We start from the raw sequence: 22,480 nt of genomic DNA, 5'->3' as shown, positions 1-22,480 counted from the left end.
TGAGTTATGACATTAGGAGAGTAAAAAAAAAACATTGCTTGAAGATTAAGCCTATACATCCATCAGCCTAATTTGCTTCAAATAAACCTTTCAATATGTTTTGTGGATTTCTGGTTGCTAGAAAGTTTAATTTAAATTCATAATGTAGGAAACTTAAAAGCCAGAATCAGCATAAACGTGGCATGCAGACAGAACCGAATTAAAACGCAAGAACCTTTCTAGCAAAAGTTGAAATTGACTTTTTTTCTAGGGAAGCGTACTTACACTACTGAGGTATGGAAGTGTTTACTTTACTTACCCTGGTAGCAGCTCATTCAAATCTAAGTATGTTGCCCAAATTAAATGATTTAAAAGCCTTTCAGCTGCTTTCTCTCTATAAGCAGTTATTTAATGACCACCAAAGTCTAGCAAATTCTGAGTCACCCAAAACAAGATTTTTATTTTTAACACTGAAACACTTTTGACCTTCAGTTTTACAACAGGATAACTACACTAGATAATTCATTTGTTACATTTTCTTAATATCTCTCTCCTGTACAGTATGCGCTGTTTTCAAACAGGCCAACACAAGACAGAGAAGTGCTTTACAAAAGATGACAAACTGGTGAACTGTGAGCGTGAAGACAGGTTGCGTGGCTCCCAGGCCTGAAATGTAAGATAAAACGACTCAGACTTTGTGTCATAATCATGCAGCACAGCAGCAGCACATCTCTGAACATAGTCCATAGTCAGATGCTGCGTTTTCTCCCCCCCCTGCGTCTCGAGCATAAAGGGATTAATTTGCATTACTGGCATGAAATTGTGAATTCTTTTTTTGTTGTTTTTATTCTTGGCATGTCAGCTAACATGATTTGCATTATTTATTTAAATAGTGAGAGCATTTTTTATTATTATTATTTTTAATTAATATATATCAGATACGCTTTCAACTTTAGACAAAAAGTCACACGAGCGGATGGGGTTGACCTCAGCCAACGAGAGGTATTCGTCTCAGATTAACGCTCGAGACCCACTTGCTCAAAACGGCTGTTGCCATGGCAACTGCAATTTTTTTGTTATTGGACCTTGTAAATCATTGTGTTTTACTGCTGTTGCCGGGAAATGAGTCAGGCGGCTTGTTCTCAGTCGGAGACGCGCCATCTCTGAGGAATGGAGAAGAGAAGGAGGAAGAGGGGGAGACCCTGGCATGCTGGCAGGATTTCACACTTTTGATTGATAGATATATATATATATTTATTCTTTTTTTTTTTAGATGCAAGAAACACCTTAATGCATCTGGACAGAAGCTCAGTGCTTCAATGAAAAAGACGCCGTTTGGCGCATGGACACAAGTCCTTCCATGATTATTCTGACTCATATTTATTCACCAATAGTCACACGCATAAATACTGCATCTAATGTGAGACGCTCATTAAAATACAAAGAACTCTAGGGTACAGCTAGTTCCCCCCCCAAAAAAAACAAAAATCATGAATGATGCAGCAGTCGCTGAAATTAAGATTCACTTTTAATAAAGTGTCACACAATCAGGGGTAGTGACTGGAGTATTTTGATCAGCTCTCTGTGCTGGGATTCAGTGTCAGGTCTCAAACCCAGTCAGTCAGAGCTTGTTCTCCGAGGAGGTTTGAAAAATTAAAACGCCCGTTGCATCAACCTTATGAAATTGTCTGTCAAAGCTCTCAAGGAGGCTGAAAAAGACCGAGGCGAGGATAAGTCCAAAAGGACAATTCCCGCTATCCGTGGGTGGGATTGTGCGAATAGAGAGATTAGGAGGTGAGAAGTGTGTGAACATGGCTTCGTGGGATCGGCTGCTGAAGGTCTCACACAGTCTGTGTTTAAAATGGCCTGGCAGATTTTACAGTGCAGCTCCCAAAAGTGTTCATACAGCAAATGATATTGAAATTACATCTTTTTGACCCGCATGTAAAGTGAGGCCCTGAAAACATCGTCCCTCCCGGCAAAAAATAAAAAAATAAAAAAGGGTTTGTAACATCATGCTGCTGGGATAATTTCATTCAGAAGAGATGGGGAAAATGATCAAAGTCAAACACACACACACACACACACACACACAAAAAGCTACAAAGTGGTGGAATGCTCAGAGCACATGTTTAAATGGCCTAGTCAAAGCCCAGATTTTGGCATGACTTAAAAGTTGATGTTCCATCCAATCTTTGAACATTTAGGGGAGTTTTTTCCTGCTCCTTTGTGCTGATCTGTCACGCAAAATTCCACTAAAATAACTTGCTAGGAGCCACAATAAACAAACAAACAAAAAAGTACAAACAATAAAACTTGAGACATCAATAAGCTGCAGAAATCAAACATAATGAATTATGCAAGAAAATAGAAGAAGGAGATGGCTCATCTGTTCTTGCAGCCACATTTTCAAAACAAAATCAGAACAAAAGCTCAACCTTCTGCTTTCCAAAATTAATTTAATAGGTTCAATAATATAACAAATGAAACACAAAATTTACATTTTAAACAGCACCAAAAAAAATTATAACTTAGAATTATGTGGCTCTGGTATCATGTTTAAATAATATGAGAATAGGAAAAGATGCTAATTTTAGTATATCATAAGAAATGCTTTAAATAATTTCATGCCATCCGATAAAAGTTGCATTATATTAAAGTAAATATTTTCCAAGAAACCCCACAAATACTTAATCATATTAATTGAAACTGATCTAATCTATTGTGACAAATTGTTAACTACTTTGCCATACTGACATATAGTGCAAATATGCACAGTAAAAAAAAAATAAAAATAGCATTGTGCTATTAGATTAAAAAAAAATAACACTGTTGGTTTGTTGCTAGGGCATTAAGAGTAAAAATGATGGAAATCCCTTCAGGTTTCGAAGATGCTCCATCCTCCTGAGGATGAGGGAAACCTGCCGCTGTGTCGAGCTGCTCCCTGTAGACATGATCCACAAATACAAGCAAATTATGTTGAGAAAAAACAATGAGCTCACACATTAGCCACACACAGCAGGTTTACGTCCCCAAACGACCCGCATCCACACTGACATCACCCAGCGGCGCATTGTTTATGGCAGTGGTTCCCAGACCTTTTCTCCTGGGCCCCCCCAGTGGTTTCCAAACACTTTCTGGGCCCCCCAATGGCCTACAAATAGCTGTCTAGTTTAATGACTTGTGCGAGCGGGGGAGGGTGGGGGGAACGACGTTTTTGGGGGGCAAAATGAATGTACGTAGCTGAACATAGACAACACCAGTAGCCTACAGGCTACTTGTTAAGCTTAAGGTGATCTATTGATATTAGCTAGTCATCTTTTAGCTAACTTTACCTGCATCCAACAGCTTTACTCAACAGTCAGTTAGTTTGGGGGAAAAACTGTGAAAAGTTCTTTGCGTTTTTCTGGTTTGCTGACATGATTCTAACACACACCTGTGCAGCTCTGCACAGCAGCAGCAGGTCTCCTTCACGGCGCACAGGTGTAAACCCAGCGCGAGCGCTGTAGCGCTCATGTTGCATTAAAAGGTGGCTCAGAAAAACAGGTTAATACATGTTAACAACGGATTAAACAGTTTTGACTGCTGATAAAAGTGACAGAGGACACAGATATGGGAAGTGTGGAAGCCCCTACTGTATCAAATTGACAGAGGAATAACAGAGTTGGCCATTCTAAGGTAAAAACCCAGAGCATACAGCGTTCAGGTTTTTTTTTTTTTTTACATCCAGACGGCGCCCCACTGTTTGGGAACCTCTGGTTTACGGCATTAATAATGGATGGAGCCGTTTATGGATTTTAAAGTGTTTATTCAGAAATGAGGGCCGACAGTGTTGTCACAAGATCACAACAACCCGAAGGAACCTAATAAGAAAGCACGACTAATGGCAACGACTGCAGTTTCTGTAGGGAGGTCTGTTTGGATGCAGTCGGAGCTAAGAGCGGTGGGGTTGTGATGTGACAGACTTCTTTCATAAGTTCATAATCATAATTTTTCAGCCGTTGTGAGATTTACTGCTTCTGGTTTCTTCTGGTGCAAAATTATGACGCATGCCTGGGTTCGGTGACACAGAAGCCAGATAAAATACGACTTGATTGCTCAGATTGCAGACGTTTTAAAAAATATTGAACACGTATCAGAATTAGCACCATGTATGGAAGCGAGGGTGAAAAGATTGGAATTGAGGCATTCTGAGTACGGTGAAAAAAAACAAAAACAGGTAGATGTCGCATTTGGTCACAAGAAGTGGATTTGGGTTGTGCTTCCCTACTGCTTAGTTTTGAGTGCATTTGTTAGCATCTCGGCTTACCGCTGTGCATCGGGAGAAGTTGGCATGGGCGTAAAGCAGGACGGCAATGTCATTGTGACCAGCTTCTAAAGCAACGGACAGGGCCGAGCTGTCATCCTGTTGGCCCAGAGAATACCTCAAGTTATGATGCTTTAAAATACAGAGTTGTCAATATTCTGCCTAACAAAAAATGAAAAAACAAACAAACAAATAAATCACGAGAATTCCTTCACATTTACGCCACGTTAACAGGATTTGTGGGAACCCTCTTCTTCCCAGCGTGAAGCCAGCATGTTGACAGCAGCTGCTGGAGGAAATGACTCACGCTGTCAGTCAGGGTGGCATCGCAGTTGGGCTGCGCCAGGAGCAGCTTGACGATGTCGACGTGGCCGTGCTCGCTGGCGCACATCAGCGCTGTGGAGCCCTCGTCGTCCTGGATGTTGACCTTTGCCCCCTGCGCCAGGAGAGCCCGGACCATGTCCAGCCTGCCGTGGCTCACGGCTAGCATCAGAGCCGTCTGACCGGCCTGCAGAGAGAGGCGTCCCACTCACAAAGTTGTGTTTATGATGGCAGTGAATGTAGAGAAATGACATTTTCACATTGATCTGGACTCTGAGGGCATTTAGTCGCACTGGGTTTTATTTAGGGAAAGATAAAGTTCAGTTATTTATGTTAGAGAGGCTAAAAATGAATGATTAGAATTTAATCTGTAAAATTACTTTGTGTACCGCAAAATCCCAATTGGATATGAACACTTTCATATATCTCTTAGTGAGTAAATTAAAGCTTCTTTAGAAGAGTAAACAAATTTTGACTACAGATAATTTTGCTGCTAAGTGAAAGGCTAAAAATAAACTGAAAGGATTGCAATAAGGCAACTTTAAAAGACAAATTAATAAGTAAACAGTGTCATTAAAATGTAGATGCGGGGGCAAGACATGCAGTCTAAAAAATTATTCAGTGTTTCGTCTTTTTTTTCCGTTTTTTACAATGTAATTAAACAATAATTAATCAACCCCCCACGCCAAAACCCACCCTCACAAAAAGGACAATTGATTGTAATTCTATATCTTTATCAAACTCTTTGAATTAGTACGGAGTCGACCTGGATGGCCTTGGCGTTGACGTCTCCCTTAGAGAAGAGCTGCTCCACCACCCTCATGTCGTCAGGACGCTCCACGGCGGCGAGTGCAGCCAGCATCACGGGGGTGTAACCCGCTGCATTCTGCTGATTCACGTTGCACACCTCTGTGGTGAGAACATAAAAAAAAAAAAAGACGTTAAAGTCAACAAGAACATAAATATGCTACGATACTCTGACTCAATCAAGTTTCAAAATGCAGCAAGAAAAAGTGTGAAATCTAAGTAGATGGTAATATACTGTCACACCGAAATAGTGCTTTTTCATTGTTATAATATTAAGGAATTAGAACAATTAGTTATGTTCCCTTTTAAGGACACCAAGATATTTGCACTAGAAACTAGACCAGAAACACATTGTGAGATTTTGTGTTTTTTTGCTGTGTATGTATAACCGTTTTCATAACATCTACTGCAAGCTTTCTCTTAAGCAATAATTTATAGACACAGCAGAAAAGCTAAAAAACAAAACAAAAACAAAAACAACAATGTGGCTGCAGTGTGACAAAACAGTTAGATAAAAATAAGATGATAATATGAAGCATCAAACGACCTTGACACATCCCAGCTTCTCACATTTCGTGAAGGTCTGGACGTTTGCCAGTGACGGACGGTTGATATTTCACTGCCAGCCTTTTCCAAGAAACATAATAATTATGCTCACTCAGGAGCATGATTGATGCCTGGATGTGACATTGAAAAATAATAAATTCTTAAAATATTTATGCTCCGCGGTTGCTTGCCTCAAATTGATTGGCTTTTGCAACCTGCAGCAGCGATGTTGTAAATCTGTCTGCCACTTCCACTTACATTGTGGAGGACCTGAATAGCCTCGCCTTGAGTTGTATGATCTTTGGGTTTCTTAGCAAGTCAGTCAAAAAGTCAATCAGTGCAAAAAATAGAAGACGATTTATACTACTCTGTGCAGAGAAGTTAAGAAATCGTTTATGAAATGGGATATAAATGTCATGGAAAAACAGGATTTGGAGTCTGGAATGCAACTTCTGCATAACAACTTGCAGGTTTGTTAATACCACTTCAACTCTTTCACATTTGATCACATTAGAACCTGAACTTTCCACGTATTTGTGCATTTTTTTCTATTCTGAAAAGTTTGGCACAGCTTTTCATTCAGTCCCCCTGATTTAATACTCGGTAGGAAAAAAAACTGTGATCACCGTTACAGCTGCAAGTCTTCTGAGATTATGACGGATTAGACGGAGAATGTTTGTGAAAAGCGATGATTGGTTTATACCACAGATGTTCAACTTGATTTGGGTCTGGACTCTAACTGGCCATTTCCTTGGTGCATTGAGCGGCGCTTGGAATGATCAATTGACCGCACTGGATTTCATTTTTGCAGCTATCAAAGCAAAGGAAAATAAGCTCAAAGACACGAAACATCCATCCATCCATTTTCTTTCACCCTTGTCCCTCAGTGGGGTTGGGAGGGTTGCTGGTGCCCATCTCCAGCTAACGTTCCAGGCGAGAGGCGGGGTCACCCTGGACAGGTCGCCAGTCTGTCGCAGGGCAACACAGAGACACACAACCATGCACACACACTCTCACACCTAGGGACAATTTAGAGAGGCCAATTAACCTGACAGTCATGTTTTTGGACTGTGGGAGGAAACCGGAGTACCCGGAGAAAACCCACGCATGCACAGGGAGAACATGCAAACTCCATGCAGAAAGACCCCAGGCTGGGAATTGAACCCAGAACCTTCTTGCTGCAAGGCAACAGCTCTACCAACTGCGCCACTGTGCAGCTCAGACACGAAACAATTTAAGATAAAAAAAAAGCAATTCATTTTCTAAACACTTCAGTTATAAACAAAATTTTGATATCTAAATTATTTGAAGTAAAACATATAAGAATTTGTAGATATCAGAGTAGCTTTGTACTGAAAAGGAGCATTAAGATGGTTGAAATTAGCATATACTATAACACACCTGTGAACGTTCAGTCATGTAGTGAAAAAATGGATTCATTGCTAAGGTTAGCTTTTAAAGGAAATATTCATGTACCTGCATCAAGCAATTTCTTGACAACACCAAAGTTGGAGTGAGACACGCTGTAGTGCAGCGCTGTGTTTCCGTTGCCGTCAGCCATGTTGACTACGTGTTGCAGCACTGAGGGTGAAATCATCTGGAACGCAGACAAGTACTCCCCTACTGTGTCAGGAGCGGCCGACTTCTGGCTGGAAACGGAGAACCACTCTTGCTGGAGCAAGCAGAGGCAATCCTGCTGCAAGGGAGAAAAGAGGGAGACTTGGGAAAAATAACCAACGTACGTCTGAACACTTTCAGGATTTATTTTGCAAAGCAAACCGGATTTTGGATCAAAAAGTGACATTTGGTTGGCATGCGACTGAGACAAGCCAGACAAGCGGCCAAAAGCGCTGATGGATGTGGAAAGATGAGATTAAAAGATGCACTAGAGAAAAACTGCAGACATGCTGACGACTGTCGCCTCTTGAATAACATACCAGTTCTCTGCTGGACATGGCCGGGTTCTCGCTCAGGTGCATCTTTAAAGCTTGGCACGCAGAAAACATCCTTTCACTTAGATTGCATCTGAAAAGTAGCAAAGTTAGTTTTGGTCAGAAGAAAATTTCACATGAAAATCAAGCTGATGCTGTTTTATGTTGTTACTGTAGAAAGTTTGTAACACCCTAAAACTCACACAGACACTTTCTACATTACCTGTGTTGTCTAGATAATTTCAAACTGCCTTTTGATCCTTTGTTGGAGCCATCTTTTCCCTTTTTTGCTTGCCATCCTTCTGGGGAAACCTTTCTAACGGTGTCGCTTCCTCTTCCTTCTCTTTCCTCGGGCTCGCAAGCGGATGTCGGCTCCAATCTATCGAACCAAGACGATACATAAAAGCTAAAATTCACCTAAGACTGAATTAATTCATCACCACCGTTTGAGGACTCCAGCTGTAAATCCTTCCTGGAAGTTAAAAACTTACCCTGCAGACACCTTCATAAATTTCATGCTTTTCCTGTTGCTGCTGTGGCACTGGTCAGCGCCCTGTTTCTTCATGGCAGACCACGGCTTAGCGGCGTTAGCTGACCTGTCTGGAAGTGAAAACACAGGCCTTCACTCTTAGGATTTAACTGCATTCATGAATCTCCATTGCTCACATACAAAAGCAGTGTATCTCCATTCAAACTCCCCAAAAGGTTTTATCCAAGAAAAAAAAACAACAACAACCATAAGTCTGTCTGTTTGTAAAGTGCAAACATTTTAAATAATGTTATTTTATATCTAAAATGAAGAACATCTTTGACGTGTGTCGTAGGTCAATAGTCAAATATCACAGCAAGTTTTGCATTTCATTCGTCATTTGCAGTTCCTTGCAAAGTACTTTAATCTCTTTACATGGTTTGTCATAGTTAAACCTCTAATTCACTATAATTTATGAGAGATGTCTATGATTGACCAAAAACAAACAACAAAAATGAAAGATGATACATTTTTAGCATTTTTTTTTTTCAAATAAAAATCTAAATCTAAAAAGTGTGGCATCCATCAGCCATATTTTTGGCTGCAATTTTGCTTTGCACCAATAGAGTCTGAATTTTTCACCTAAATGGTTCAGGTTCAGTAAGACCGGATGTAGTGCATCAGCATGACGCTGCTACTGACGTTAATGACCAGAGCGACGGTGTGTTCAGGGTGCAGACTTGGTTTTCTCATGATGGGATGGGATTTTTTTTTAAGTAAGCCAAAAAGTTACATTTTGGGTTTCATTTGAGAAGAGCACATTGTTCCACATGTTTATTTTACCCGCTATGTGGATTATATTAAAACTACAATTAGAACTTGGCAGAAATCTTCTCTAGCTGTCTGTTACAATGATCCTGAACTACACACAAGTAAACTCTGTTTGCAAATTCGATGAGTATTGAACCCGTTTGGATGAACTCGATTTTTTTAAGCCTATCACACTAATGGAGACTTAATGTATATGAATGTGACACTCCTTAGATTGTTGTATGGAACTGTTTTTGTTTTCCTTCCACACGTTGTGATGATCTACCACATAAATCCCCTCATGAAGTCCATTGAAATCTATAGTTGCAAAGTGTCAAAAGCCGTTTAATTTTCATTCAATGTGCTGCATTGATCTGCATCTTCTGAGATGCAGACCACTTCTAATAATCGTGCAATACAAAACAAACTCAGTCAGTTTTGAAGTCATGTAATCGCTAAAATTCTTCCACGTCAAGAAAAGGGAGAAAGCATTTCCAGACACCGGTTCCTCCTACGAAGCCCTTTTAATTTTAGATCCAAAGCCACAAACTGCTATGTGGGACAAGACGGATTCCAAAACCAAATATCATTCCAAACATTACAAGTGCATGCCACAGGCCAAACCAAAGGGAGCCACATTGCCGGATCTTTAAACAGCTTTATACTGCACTGTGAAAAATCTTTAAGCCTGACTCATTAGCATTGGACATTGAGAGAGTTTCTAAAGGAGATAAACCTGAGACACGCAGCGTAGGATACACGTAAACAGAACGAACTCTGCTTGCCTTGCAGTGCGGAGGCCGCTTGTTGCTCTAACATTTTTATCATTTTCTTCACCTCTGATTCATTACCATCTTGTTGGGAGATTTCCGAGTGTTCTTTGGAGACATTTAAAGGTCGAGATGGGAAAAGCAAATCTGTTACAGCAGTGAAAAGAAGAGGAAAGATTAGCATCAAAATGACACAACTGATAAACAATGCATTTTACGTATTAGGGCTTTTTAGGGGGGGGCTCTCAAAAGTGTCAAATTCCAGATGTAGAAAAAATAAGATTATAATAAGTAACTTAAAAGTATAAGGTGACACAACAGACAAAGAATTGCTAGGAGGGACAAATAGCATAAAAATGTGCAACAATCTGGTTCTATAAGTGTCCACACAATTCAAATAGTACCTTCTCAAAATACATTTTAATGTAATTTCAGTATTTTATCTTCTGGATCTTACATCTCAAAGTGAAATTTATTTGTAAGCATATTTCAAAACATAAGTGGCCCAAATTGCTGTACATGTAAGGGAATTTAGAATGACAAAATATAAATGAAAAAGAAACAACATAAAAAAAAGAAAAAGCAAATGCCAGAACACAAGTAAACATGGAACAGGACAAAATAATAATGCAATAAATTACAGTGGATCTAATGCACATAAAATACAGCTTGCCCATCCTTGTAGGATTTTACAAAAAAATAAAATAAAATAAATTTCTACAAAGGCATCAGTCAGAAGGGCATAAACTTGTTCAGCCTTATGTTATATAATGATGTAAAGATATTCCTCAATACTGAGAGAAAGCTAGGACCACACTGTTTTACCCAGAATTGCTGAAAACACCAGATGGAAACTGGTCAGAAAGTCTGACAGTGACATTTTCCAATGAGTATTGATTTTGTTCAGCATGTAACCTTCTGTTTTCTCCACAATAAGAATTAAATCACAGAAGGAAAATAGCAGAATTTTCTTCCAAAGAAAACATCCGGCCTATAAAATCTTTTAATACCTGGTGGGATGACGTGTTATGGTTTGAGAGGGGGAAATTTTTGTACTTTTTGTCCTGTTAAAGGTGTTGTTTTGAATATGTATCAGAACAATTACCTACATGTTAAGCAATAAATTGGAACCTCTATCGTCTTACCTGCTGGATGAGAGGTGAATCGATGTATAACTGCCTCTCCTTCTGTCATACTTTTGATATTGCTCAGTGGTTTGGAGCTGGGGTAATGGTCACTTTGGTCCCCATGCTCCTTTAAGAGCCTGTGCATCTTCTCTATGTAATGGTTCAGTTCGTGATCCCACTGAAATTGTGAAGGCTGCTGGAACTTTGGCTTAGGTGCACAAGATGACACAGAAAAATCACGTATCCTACCGTCACCTACACCTATGCTCCTTGTCTTGATAGGGTCAGGAATGTGAGATGGTCCGGAGGCCATGTTGCGTGTTTTTAGTCCCACAAGGAAATTCTCATAAATGTTTGTTAACCCAACACCACAGTCTCGGGTTGCCTTGTTCACTGTGTCTGGTGGTAGTTTTGAATAACACTCTAAATTTGCTGTATTTACACCAACTGTGCGGCTTTCCGTTGTGCAAATAATCCCTCCAACCCCATTGCCAACTGATATGGTCCGAGTGAACGTGTGGCTGGTGTTGGTGTGCTTGTCATGCTTGCTGAGGAGTGTGTTTGTGCTGGAGTCGTTGCTGAAGGTTTGACTGGTGTTGGTGAAGCGAGACACTGAACTGGATACTGTGTTGGTACGCTGGGAAGCCATTTGGGGCGATGCCAGTATTCCCTGATCGACTCTTCTGATTGAATCTGTGGTAATACCTTGGGAAATCATATCCTTTGACTCGCAAATAGTCAAGTCAACAGAGTAGGCCCCACAAGCCACAGAATGACACTTCACTTTTTCTTTCTGAAACACTTGCTTTTCTAGCGGTAACTCTGTGTTGCTTTCGGCATCAGATAACTTTATCTCTGTCCCAACTCTCACTGTGCTTGTGAAAACGTGTATCCCAACAGCTTTGTCGCTGGTCTCCACTCTCTCCCTAATCTCCCAGTGGCTCATGGGCACATCCAGGCCTGTACAAATATCCGTCGTTTTAGGCTTGCAAGATACCCCCACAGTTTTTGTTTCTGCTGCTTCTCCAGTGCTGGCATCTTGAAACTCTTTGTGATTGCCGACTCCCTGACTTTGAGTGCACGGTCTTGTTGTTGTGCCTACACTTTCAGTGTGCGGCTTAGCAAAGCAGGACTTGTCAACACGGTTCCTGGCTCCTGCTGCCTGAAGTTCCAGTTTTAGACGGGTCAACTCTGTCTGTAGAGCTGATTCTTTTAACTCGGTTTCTAACTGGGAAATCCTCTCCTTTAAGGCAGCATTTAGTAGTTGCTGGGCTTCAAGCTCTGCTTCATGTTTTGTGTGAATCCCAAGACTGACTTCAGTCACTTCTGTTGCAATGGATCTGGTTTCTACTCGGTCTGTGTGCACAGATTTGTTTTCTTTTGAGGTTTTAGATAAAGTCATTTTCATATCAATATCAGTTTTAATGCCAATAAACTTAGTAGTATTTTTGTGCAATAGACCATGCCCTTTTTCTTGCCATGAAAGCATATGACCTCCTTTGATGGTTCTTTCCAATGCCTGCATCTCTTCAGTGAGCTCCCTGAACTCTCTAAAGTCAGTATAAACATTTTCATTGGTGCCTTCGGACTCTGCTTCTGTGTGCCGTTTATTCTCAAAGTCAATCCCATCTTCTCCAAGACATGTTTTCCAGGTCATGTCATTTATACTCTTGCTGTCACTCAGCTGAGAGACCAACTGCCTCTTTTCTTCCTGAAGGACAGATATTTTGACTTGAAGAATAGGAATGATTTTCACCTGCTCCTCCAACTCCTTTAGCTTTTTTAGAGCTACCACCATCTGATCACGGACATGTTGTAGGTGCATAGACCCAAGGCTTGTAACTGGAGTACTTCTGCCAGAACTCTGTGGGCTCAACTTCAGGCACCCGGTGCTGCCTCTGCTTCCGAGGGATGAGGTAAGGTGGGCACTCATATTGTCATCAGGCTTGTTGCCATTGTTGTTTTGATTATATGCACCCAGGCCTGTGAAGGGTGAGTGTGACCCAGAAGGGCTTATGCCTCCAAAGCTAGCTAATCGGCGACGGGGAAGGGGTTGAGGTGGAGACTGGCTTATGTGTTTATGAGTCTCCAAGACTGACTGTTCTACCCCAGGGCTTGGCCTTTGTGAAGCTGCATTTCTCTCAGTTTGTTGAGGTTTTGGTTCTGTGTGTCTCTGAGAGTTGCCTGGACCTTCACCCTTGGAACGTCTGTCATCCAGTAAGGAACTATGTGGAGGAGGTAACGGAGGTCGACCTTTGGCTGACGAAGACATGCCCAGTAATCTCGTGCCATCGTTGCCAGGTAATGACAGGGACTCGGCAGAATGCGCCGGGCCACTTGAAGCTCCACTCTGTGTTTTTTCCACATCGTTGAGAACTCCTCTGGGCCTTCTTTTAAGGCTTAGGCGCTTCATAGTGATAATGTTTTGGATGCCACCCAAGTCCAACTGATAATGGGATTCAGTTCCCTGATATTCAGGAATACAGTCTTCGCTCTTTTGATCTGTTGGGCCAGGAGTCGAGCTTTAATTCTCAGAAACATGTAAATGCATTTATAAAAACAAATAAAACTGAAGCAATCAGAGAAGGAACACAAGTTTATGGGATAAACATCGAAGTAAACAGTACATACATTACATTTTTTATATTTGATTCAAAATTTACTGAAAACTACACATTACAAAACAAAAATACAGCTTTGTCCTTACCTCAGCACGATGTGCTCCTCTATGCACATTGCTACTCAAGTCAAAAGCCTTCTTCCACCATGAACGGCTTTTGACCATAATCTCTGTTAGCCTATCCCACCAGAGGAGGAGGGACACAGGAAGCCTTTCCACTCACACAGGCGCTGTTTTGAGCAGCCATTCCTTTCCAAAATGCTGTGTCTCTCTACATAGACTGAATCCACTCTATAATTACTGCAAAAACTCTCCCTCTAAATGCCCAGCTATTCTCTGTCTTGGCAAGTTTTTAAACCACAGACATCCTCCAATTATTTTAGACAGTGAGTAAACAAAAAGTAGAGCAACTACTTGAAACAATACACTTGCATCTTATTTCATTTGTATTTATTTAGCAAATGTTGCCTCAAACTAGAGGACTTCAAATCCTTGTAAGCTCAGAATATAAATCTGTAATGTAATACCTGAACACATATGAGACACACAGAGATGTACAAATCATTCAGAAATGATTATGAACTGTAACACTTGAGATCAATAATAGAAAATCGATAGTTACCTGGCACGTCTCTCAGGGTATAATTGTTTTGAGCCATAATGTCCATTTACGTCCAATCCGTGTGTAAATACTGTAAAAAAAGGAACGGTACACACACTTTGCTTTACATCACAGTTATTAGTCCTTTCTCTCACTGCCTCACTTTTGTGTCCACTTTCTCTCTCCAAGCCCAGGTTCAATAACAGCTGACTGTACAGTGCTTGCATAGAGGTAATGCAATACCTGGCTAGGCCACATGATAGCTAATTCTGCAAAACTCATCTGAGGAATAAGCTAAGACTCATGGCACAACTTCCATATCAATTTCTCATCAGTAAGCAGCTGCTGTTCTCAGCATTTAGAGGACTTAAGGATGCCTCCCCTTTTATGTGTATTCTTGCTTTCGTTAAAGACTTAGTCAAAGACTGCAAGGAATATAGTAAAAATGTAAAACAAGGAACTAATGTGAATTAATTAATAGTAATAATAAGTGGGCATAGGGTTCATTGGGTGAGAGGTGTGGTACATAAATATTAGCCAGCATAACAAAAAGGCAAATACTGACAGAACCAGCCTTCATGGTTGGGCAACTAAGTTTGTATTTCCTTTCATTTGTCATTTCCTTTGCATGCAAGTCTGTGTTCTTGTCTGCCATATGGTTTTCAAATTTCCCTTCAGAAATACTCATCAGCTAGAAAAATCTTGCTCAGAGAGTCTCTCCAAAACTCTCTGAGCAAGTTATAAAGGAAGCGCAATCATATAACTTGAATATCTCTGGTCTCTTTCAGGTCAGGTTTCCTACAGCCACCAACACTAAATGCTAATATGATTAAATGTCCCAAATATATTCTTCAAATTCAAGGGTGTGCACAGAAGTGAGAACAAAATGTTATATTTAGCTAAACCCCCCACTCTCCCAAAATCCTAACCTGCCAGTGATGATCATAAAAAATTTAAACAATGTTCACATGTAATATTTATAACTACTAAGCTGTTACATTTTATGTTATGTTGATCATAACATAAAAAGTTATGATCAACTTTTTTAGATACATGTCAGTGTGTCGAAAAACACTCTTCAGAGTAGTCGTTTTTCTCTGCTAGTTGAGAAGCTTTTTAAAGAGCCTTCACTTCAGCCAGTGAAGGCAGAAGTCTAGCAATAACGTTTGAAAGTATAATAAACCCTCTCTCTTGTAAGGTTATAAAGGATGAATACTGAATAAACCTGATTCCTTGTAGCCATTATGAACTACTAGCATGGTTAAGTTATGGCAAACACACCAGGTTTAAACCACGGAAGGGCAACCACTTAAAACTTGAGTTCTCAGTGAAGCCTGGTACCTTTAAAACTCACCTGCGTAGCAGCAGGAGCACAGAATAGAAGCTCGCGGCTCATTAGTGTGATGCAGACCATAAAACTCTAGTTTTTAATTAACTCAGTACTCGAGAAAAGTCAAACAGCGCCGTCAGTGTGCGGAGGTTACCCCTACGTTGTCGCATTTCGTCTTTCATCGATGCTTTTTCCCATTAACCCTCACCTTAGCAAAGTTTTCTTCCCAACTGGTTAGGTCCGTCACTGCGCCTGCGCAGACAAGGCGCTGCTGGCAGGGAGGCATTTCATGTGATGAGCGATGGTCGTAGTGAAATATTCATCAGTTCTGTTCTCGTCTTTGATTACAAAGCATGTATTATCTTTATAGCTCTGTTGTGAGTCGATGTGGTCATCTTTACGATGGGAAAATTAAAACTCCCGAAAATAAAATTCAATTCCATGTTAATCTTCTAATCTGATTAGAAAATACATCGTTGATGACGCTCGTTTGTCAGATTAAGAACACCTTGGAAGATAACAATTATTAAGCAGGTATTAAGCATATTTTAAATCATCAAGGCGCAGAGTTTTCATTTGTGTAAAAATAGACAAATGTGTTTTTCTTTGGTGTGAAAAAATGATCGATTTAAAAAAAAATTGATAGTTTGAACGCACCAGTCTGACTCTAATTAATATATAAGAAATAACTAAACACAAAGGACTTTTAAATATTATTCAAATTTACTGAAGTGGCCTAGCGTAAACAAATAAATAAACAGCAATAATAATAATTATAATAATTATACTAGTATATAATATATTATATAAACATTATTTATTTATTTATTTATTTCATTTTTACCCCATTTATTCACCTGCAGCCAGTGAAGCAGTCGCTGTTCATCGTGGAAGTTACGTTCCACGATGAACAGCGACATCGTGTGGACAAGTTTGGAAATACCCCTATACAAGGTTTTTAGCATTAAAGTATGGCGTTTTTTTGTGTATTTTTTTCTTCAAATTGCTAATTTTACTAGCTTTAAAATTTATCCTGATTTTATCTTTTTTTTTTACAGATTGATTTATACATTTATTTTGCTTTTAAGTTTATTAAAATCCCAGCTACACATTCACTTTCAACCAGATCCTGAAAAGACCAGTCATTCATTACCTCATGGTAGCGTTTCTGAGGTCGTCTGAAGTTCAAAGTTCAATGTAAGTTTTGTTGTGAAGCAGATTCCCAGCCTGTTTTGTGATAAGACTTATACCTAAATAATCTTATGATCTATGCAAATGATGTACTCTTGCTCCATTTTATCTATTCATTGCAAATGGACGGTTCAGTAAGCCGATAATCTGCACACAGAGAAACCATTCTTACCCAAATGCACCTCGAACTTTAGACTTTTACAGGATCATGCTGTGAAAAGCAACATTAAGCAGTTTGCAAGGCTGATTGAGAAAAGTGCTGACTTTGGGATGCCTGTGGGTATGCATTCAGTTACTGTCAAAACATATCACATCAACTTAAATAGTTTGAATCTAAATGTATACTATATTGGCAAAACACCTTTTTAACTGTTCAATATCTGCAAGTGCTGCTTTAAAAAAAACACACACACACGTCCACTATCTTTGGACTTTGCTCTTTCAGACACAGTGTTGATTTCATCAACTCTGACTGGCTGGAAGATCTGCACGCCCCTCTAACATCTCCTAACTTTGCTCTAGAGTCCACTTTTAACGCTGGACACACTCTTTCCTCTGCCCCTTTCAGCATTAGGTCCCAGCAGGTCAGGAAGCCAGCAGAATGTCCGATAGAGGAGCTTTCGACACCAACGTGGTGACCCTCACCAGGTTTGTTCTGGAGGAAGGCAGGAAGGCCCAAGGAACTGGAGAGCTGACAACCCTGCTGAACTCCATCTGCACCGCTGTCAAAGCTATTTCCTCTGCAGTCAGGAAGGCTGGGATTGCTAACCTGTGAGTAGCACTCAATATTTTATTTAAAGCAATAAAGTATTGCAAAAATGTGCATTCATTTCTCTTAAACTCTTACATTTTTGCAATTTAAATAGCAGTTATCTGTCCAATGAACCAATTTTAGTCAATATGAGAGCATGAAAATCAGCATGCAGTTTACCTTTGGTCATGCTGTACACAACCGCTGAGTCCAGAGGTTGAGGACACAATGGACCAGCTTAACTCGTTACTGCAGAATATTTTTATTTTGCTTTGTTTCCATCATTACATCACAATCAATATTTGATTTATTGATGTAAAAATTCAGCTTTTGCTGTAAAGATAACTCCTCTTTTCTCGGTGTGCAGATATGGGATCGCTGGAAGCACCAACGTGACGGGCGACCAGGTGAAGAAGCTGGACATCCTGTCCAACGACCTGGTGATCAACATGATCAAGTCGTCCTTCACCTCCTGTGTCCTGGTCTCGGAGGAAGATGAGAAAGCCATCATAGTGGAGCCAGATAAGAGAGTATGCGTGCAGTTATTATGTTTGTCAGAAGATTTCTGTTACCTCCTCTTAATAATGATAATAACAGTTTTTCCTGTCGTTATGAAGGGAAAGTACATCGTCTGCTTTGACCCACTAGATGGATCTTCCAACATCGACTGTCTTGTCTCCATTGGGACAATTTTTGCCATCTACAAAAAGGTCGGTGACTCTGTTTAATTAGAAATACATGGAAATATATTATGTCGTTATTGTTTGCAAAAAGATGGGGGGGGAAAATGCAGCTGTGGGTCTTTTTTAAAAGACATGTTTTAAACACGCTTGCATCTAAAAACAGCAATCGATGCTTGCACACAGCAGGAACACATGGACTCTTCAATGTTTGTCTTCTAGCGCCTCCTTCTGGTAGAATAAGGTAAACAGTTCAGTTATTGCTGTTATTCTTTCCCAAAGAACTATAAAACCATCGACGTACAGTAAATATTACAACCCCAAACATCAGTGAGGATCATTGGCATTTTTTACCTGACAGGTCAACACAAACTGGTGCATAACTATGAGGCGAAAGGAAAATTATATCGCTTATTCATTTTGAAAAAAAATTTTTTTGCAACTGATAAATTGTGTCGTGCATTTATTTATATTCAACCTCTCTTACTCTGACGCATCTTGATAAAATCAGAGGCAGTAAATTGCCTTTAGACGTCATCTTGTCCAGCAGTCCAGCTGTGTGTAATTTTATCTCGGTAAAAATGTTACCGTTCTGTGAAGACAGACCTCAGAGATTTGATGGAGAACAATTGTGAACACTAGTAGACTGTTTGCGGTGACTTCTTAAGGCAAACTGGATTTTTAAGGGGCATTAAAGTAAAGGGGAGAGAATACAAATGCAAGCGACGCTTCTCCGATTTTTATATGTAAAAAGAAGTGAAAACCATGTGTAAATAAGAAAAAAAAAACACGAATGAATTGTTGATATTGATCTGTCTTTTCACCTACATGTAATATGGATTTCATCATTAACCTGTAGAATATTGCTATGTATTGGGAGAATATGATGTTATGGGAATGTTAAACAATTCAGTTTAGGACTTTATAGCTTTGTGTGGTTTCATTTCATTAACAGTAGTGACCCACTTGTTGCCTTGTAGAGTTTATGAGTCAAATAAAAAGACTTTATTTTCTTTTTTCAACTATTAGAAATGACCATTAACAAATGGTCATTTAAACAGATTTTATGTTCTTTTTTTCTTGTTCACTCTGCGGTTTATTTTCATATAAAGTCTATTTATAGCTCCTGGAACAAAACAGTTTACATGCTTTTCTAACACTTATGTCTGTTTACGGTCCCCTATTAACAATTATAGATATTCTAAGAGCACAAAATGCAGATGAATACGTTGTTATTTCTTTGTAGCACTAACAGTGTCACGGAGGATGTTACTTGGCTAATTCCACTGATTTTCGAACCTGAAACTCGATTAATTTGGGTTTGATGTGTTGTTTCACAGATCTATGTTTTGACTTAACAAGTAATTAAAACACAGAATTAAATGAAGTACTTGTTCATTTTACAACATAACCGTGGCGATTTTACACACAAGGTTGACAGAGCCTTGAGTTTATAGGAATGAGGGTTGACTTGACCTAATTTGAAACTGTAATGGTTTTACATCCCGTCAGCCTTTGAAATTTGCCTCGGAAAAATGAAACGGAACCCTACATTTGCAGAAATGTCCAGAACAACATACGTGTTCATTAAGTCGTGTTGGTTTTCCCACGTCTCGGCTCCATTTTCTGAAAATTACTCCTCATTTTCCACAGACCACAGCTGGCGAGCCATGTGAGCAGGACGCCCTGCAGCCCGGCAGAAACATCGTAGCAGCTGGTTACGCCTTGTACGGCAGCGCCACCATGATGGTCATCTCCACTGGGCAGGGCGTGAACGGCTTCATGCTGGACCCCGTAAGACCGGAGATTTTACCACTTCCTTGCTTTTCCTCAACTTCCTCCAGCTTGGACAAAGATTGGGCAACTGCATCCAATGCTAAAATGTTATTTTTAACGACGCTTCTCTCCAGGCAATCGGCGAGTTCATTTTGGTAGACCGAGACGTGAAGATCAAGAAGAAGGGTAAAATCTACAGTTTGAACGAAGGGTATGCACAGCATTTTTATCCGGACGTGACGGAGTACCTTCACAAGAAGAAACACCCAGAGGTAAAGCCAATGCAAGCACAGCACACCCAATGAGACTCTGGTAATCATAAACCGATGATATATATTTATATTTGTAATGTATTCAAAGTTTGAACTCTGTGAATCTTGTATCCAGGATGGTTCTGCACCTTACGGCAGCAGATATATTGGCTCGATGGTGGCAGATGTTCATCGAACACTGGTGTACGGCGGGATCTTCTTATACCCTGCCAACGTCAAGAGTCCAAAGGGCAAGGTGAGCAAGCAGAGATTCTGAAAGCAAAACAATCTTCTTCAGGTAATCCTTGTTAAATCTATTTAAATACCCAACCAAAACCAATCGTCTCGTCTTGTTCGTTCAGCTGAGGCTTCTGTATGAATGCAACCCCATGGCCTTCATCATGGAGCAGGCAGGAGGCAAGGCCACCACCGGGTCAGAGAACGTTCTGGACATCCAGCCCACCAACATCCACCAGAGAGTCCCTGTCATCTTGGGATCCCCTGACGATGTGCAAGAGTATCTTTCCATCTACAAGAAGCATAACAAATGAGGTACTCGCTCCTTTACTAACTCATAAAACCACAGAGCAGACGTCAACGAGAACACCGTCACGTTGCTCAAATCTCTTTGCCTCTCTGTTCTTTGTCAGGTTCCCTCCAGTGGTCGTAACTCATGTCAAGGCTGATAAAAAAACAACCAAGATACAAAACATCTGTTTTGTTATTACCCAATCGCTGGGCTGCACTGATAAAGAAACCAAACCCTTCCCTCTGGTGTTGCAGTTTGCTGTTCTCAGAGAAGCTACCCTGTATTTTTTAAATAAAACAATCACATATCACCGAGTTTCCTACGTGTAGCTTCTTTGTACTGAACGTTGTGTAAGTAACGACAAGTTATCCATTTACAGTCCCTTCAATTCTCCTAACAGAATACATTCAAATTTGTAGTTGCACTGTGAAAAAACGTGAAAAAGTTCAAGCTGTAAGAATACGCCTGTAAGTCACTGTATGTTTGCGAATACTCAGATTTTTGTTGAGGGAAAAATAATGCATGTTTACATATCATAAAAAAACCAAGAAAAAAGCAACAGGTACTTGAAAACGTGGTTTGGTGATCGTCACAGGGAAAGATCTGCTCCCCTCCACAGAAGTGAACACTAATTTTCTCTGACATAAACCTGCTGTTGTTGTGCTATGATGTAAAATAAATATGGTCTCACAAAATTCTTGTAGCAAAAAATGCAATTTGTAAGAAATTTCTATAAAAATACTGTATGTATGAAAAACCCCACTTTTTGCCCATGGGGAAAGAGTCCGGTGTTGGATAGGTAGTATTTGGAGATGCGAGTCATATTGTTTTTTATAACTCAAAATCAAAAAACTTTTTTTTGTTAACATCTTGAACATTACAAAATAGTAGAACACTTACTTATGCTGCGACAAAAAACTAGTTTTTAATTTTTGTTTGTCTTCTATTCATTAAAAACTACCATCTGAACTACATCTCATCACTCTAATCGCTGGTATAGAACAATTTGTGCACATTAATCAAAATTCTGACATGAGATAATCTACATAAGTACCAAAAAAAAAAAAATTTTCAAACTAAAGTTTTACATTTCTGTGACATGACTTAATTTTCTAGGATTATATATATATATATATATATATATATATATATATATATATATATATATATATATATATATATATACATTTCCAGCTTCACACTTCCCACCGCTAATGACTTTGAGAAACCAGAATCGGAGCCCGATGAGCTCTTGAAAATAAAAACATTTCTGAGCGTTGCCATGAGGCCGATGATGAGTCATAAAAGACCTACCCGGATAAACAACAACACAAAACTCAGTGTTGACTCAAAAGACCCCTTTAATCAATCGAGCTGATTTATGGAGCGTAGAACAACAAAGCCTGCAGATGCAGACTTTACTGTGCAGCACGCTGCGCTTATAGCTTACAAAAATAGGGGGGAAAAAAAAATCCATCTGATAGGTTTTTTCCACATAAAACACATTAATGACTGGAAATTACACCGAAATGCAAAAACAACCTAATCCTTCTTTTTATTCCTCTGGTGACATTAAGCAGAATGACTCATATGGGAGTTTGTCAGTTGAACATACATGTCCACTGCTAATTGGAGACAGGAAGCTGCATAGTTCTGAAAGAACCATGTGTTTATGGAGACACGCC

General features: G+C 39.8%; 2 protein-coding genes across 5 annotated transcripts; one reads left to right on the top strand and one right to left on the bottom strand.

The window, feature by feature from the left end:
• Positions 1-2,418: 2,418 nt before the first annotated feature.
• On the bottom strand, positions 2,419-15,876 carry LOC103473351 (KN motif and ankyrin repeat domain-containing protein 3-like). 4 transcript variants are annotated; one of them, XM_008423517.3, is made up of 12 exons: positions 15,826-15,876; positions 14,309-14,378; positions 11,085-13,568; positions 9,955-10,086; positions 8,382-8,490; positions 8,114-8,269; positions 7,897-7,984; positions 7,436-7,655; positions 5,373-5,515; positions 4,593-4,793; positions 4,289-4,384; positions 2,419-2,923 (listed from the first exon to the last, which is right to left on the bottom strand). In XM_008423517.3, the coding sequence occupies exons 2-12, from the start codon at positions 14,352-14,354 to the stop codon at positions 2,858-2,860; spliced, it is 3,741 nt and encodes a 1,246-aa protein (XP_008421739.1). In that variant the 5' UTR covers positions 14,355-14,378; positions 15,826-15,876; the 3' UTR covers positions 2,419-2,857. The 4 variants fall into 4 exon arrangements, with proteins under 4 accessions (XP_008421739.1, XP_008421738.1, XP_008421743.1 ...); XM_008423516.3 differs by having other exon boundaries at positions 15,642-15,871; XM_008423521.3 differs by lacking the exons at positions 14,309-14,378; positions 15,826-15,876 and adding an exon at positions 13,774-14,237.
• A 1,446-nt stretch (positions 15,877-17,322) lies between these two features.
• fbp1b (fructose-1,6-bisphosphatase 1b) lies at positions 17,323-21,109 on the top strand. Its single transcript, XM_008423515.2, has 8 exons — positions 17,323-17,579; positions 17,927-18,089; positions 18,177-18,269; positions 19,893-20,033; positions 20,150-20,287; positions 20,403-20,522; positions 20,629-20,818; positions 20,917-21,109. Exons 1-7 carry the CDS (start codon positions 17,410-17,412, stop codon positions 20,815-20,817), a joined length of 1,014 nt encoding a protein of 337 aa, XP_008421737.2. The 5' UTR covers positions 17,323-17,409; the 3' UTR covers position 20,818; positions 20,917-21,109.
• The last annotated feature ends 1,371 nt before the right edge of the window (positions 21,110-22,480 follow it).

Source organism: Poecilia reticulata, chromosome 12 (assembly GCF_904066995.2).
Source record: "Poecilia reticulata chromosome 12, P_reticulata-male-v2, whole genome shotgun sequence".
Classification (NCBI taxonomy): domain Eukaryota; kingdom Metazoa; phylum Chordata; class Actinopteri; order Cyprinodontiformes; family Poeciliidae; genus Poecilia; species Poecilia reticulata.
The sequence above is the reverse complement of the archived record's forward strand: the minus strand, read 5'-3'. Positions and strand labels throughout refer to the sequence as shown.

Bases quoted from the DNA above. Each gene is read 5' to 3' on its own strand.
- LOC103473351 (XM_008423517.3), bottom strand. From the start codon at position 14,354: ATGGACATTATGGCTCAAAACAATTATACCCTGAGAGACGTGCCAG. The intron at 7,985-8,113 runs GTAATGTAGAAA...GCTACTTTTCAG, and splicing joins AAATTATCTAGACAACACAG to ATGCAATCTAAGTGAAAGGA. The intron at 4,385-4,592 runs GTGAGTCATTTC...CTGGGCCAACAG, and splicing joins ATGCCACCCTGACTGACAGC to GATGACAGCTCGGCCCTGTC.
- fbp1b (XM_008423515.2), top strand. From the start codon at position 17,410: ATGTCCGATAGAGGAGCTTTCGACACCAACGTGGTGACCCTCACCAGG. The intron at 20,288-20,402 runs GTAAAGCCAATG...TCTTGTATCCAG, and splicing joins ACAAGAAGAAACACCCAGAG to GATGGTTCTGCACCTTACGG. The intron at 20,523-20,628 runs GTGAGCAAGCAG...TTGTTCGTTCAG, and splicing joins TCAAGAGTCCAAAGGGCAAG to CTGAGGCTTCTGTATGAATG.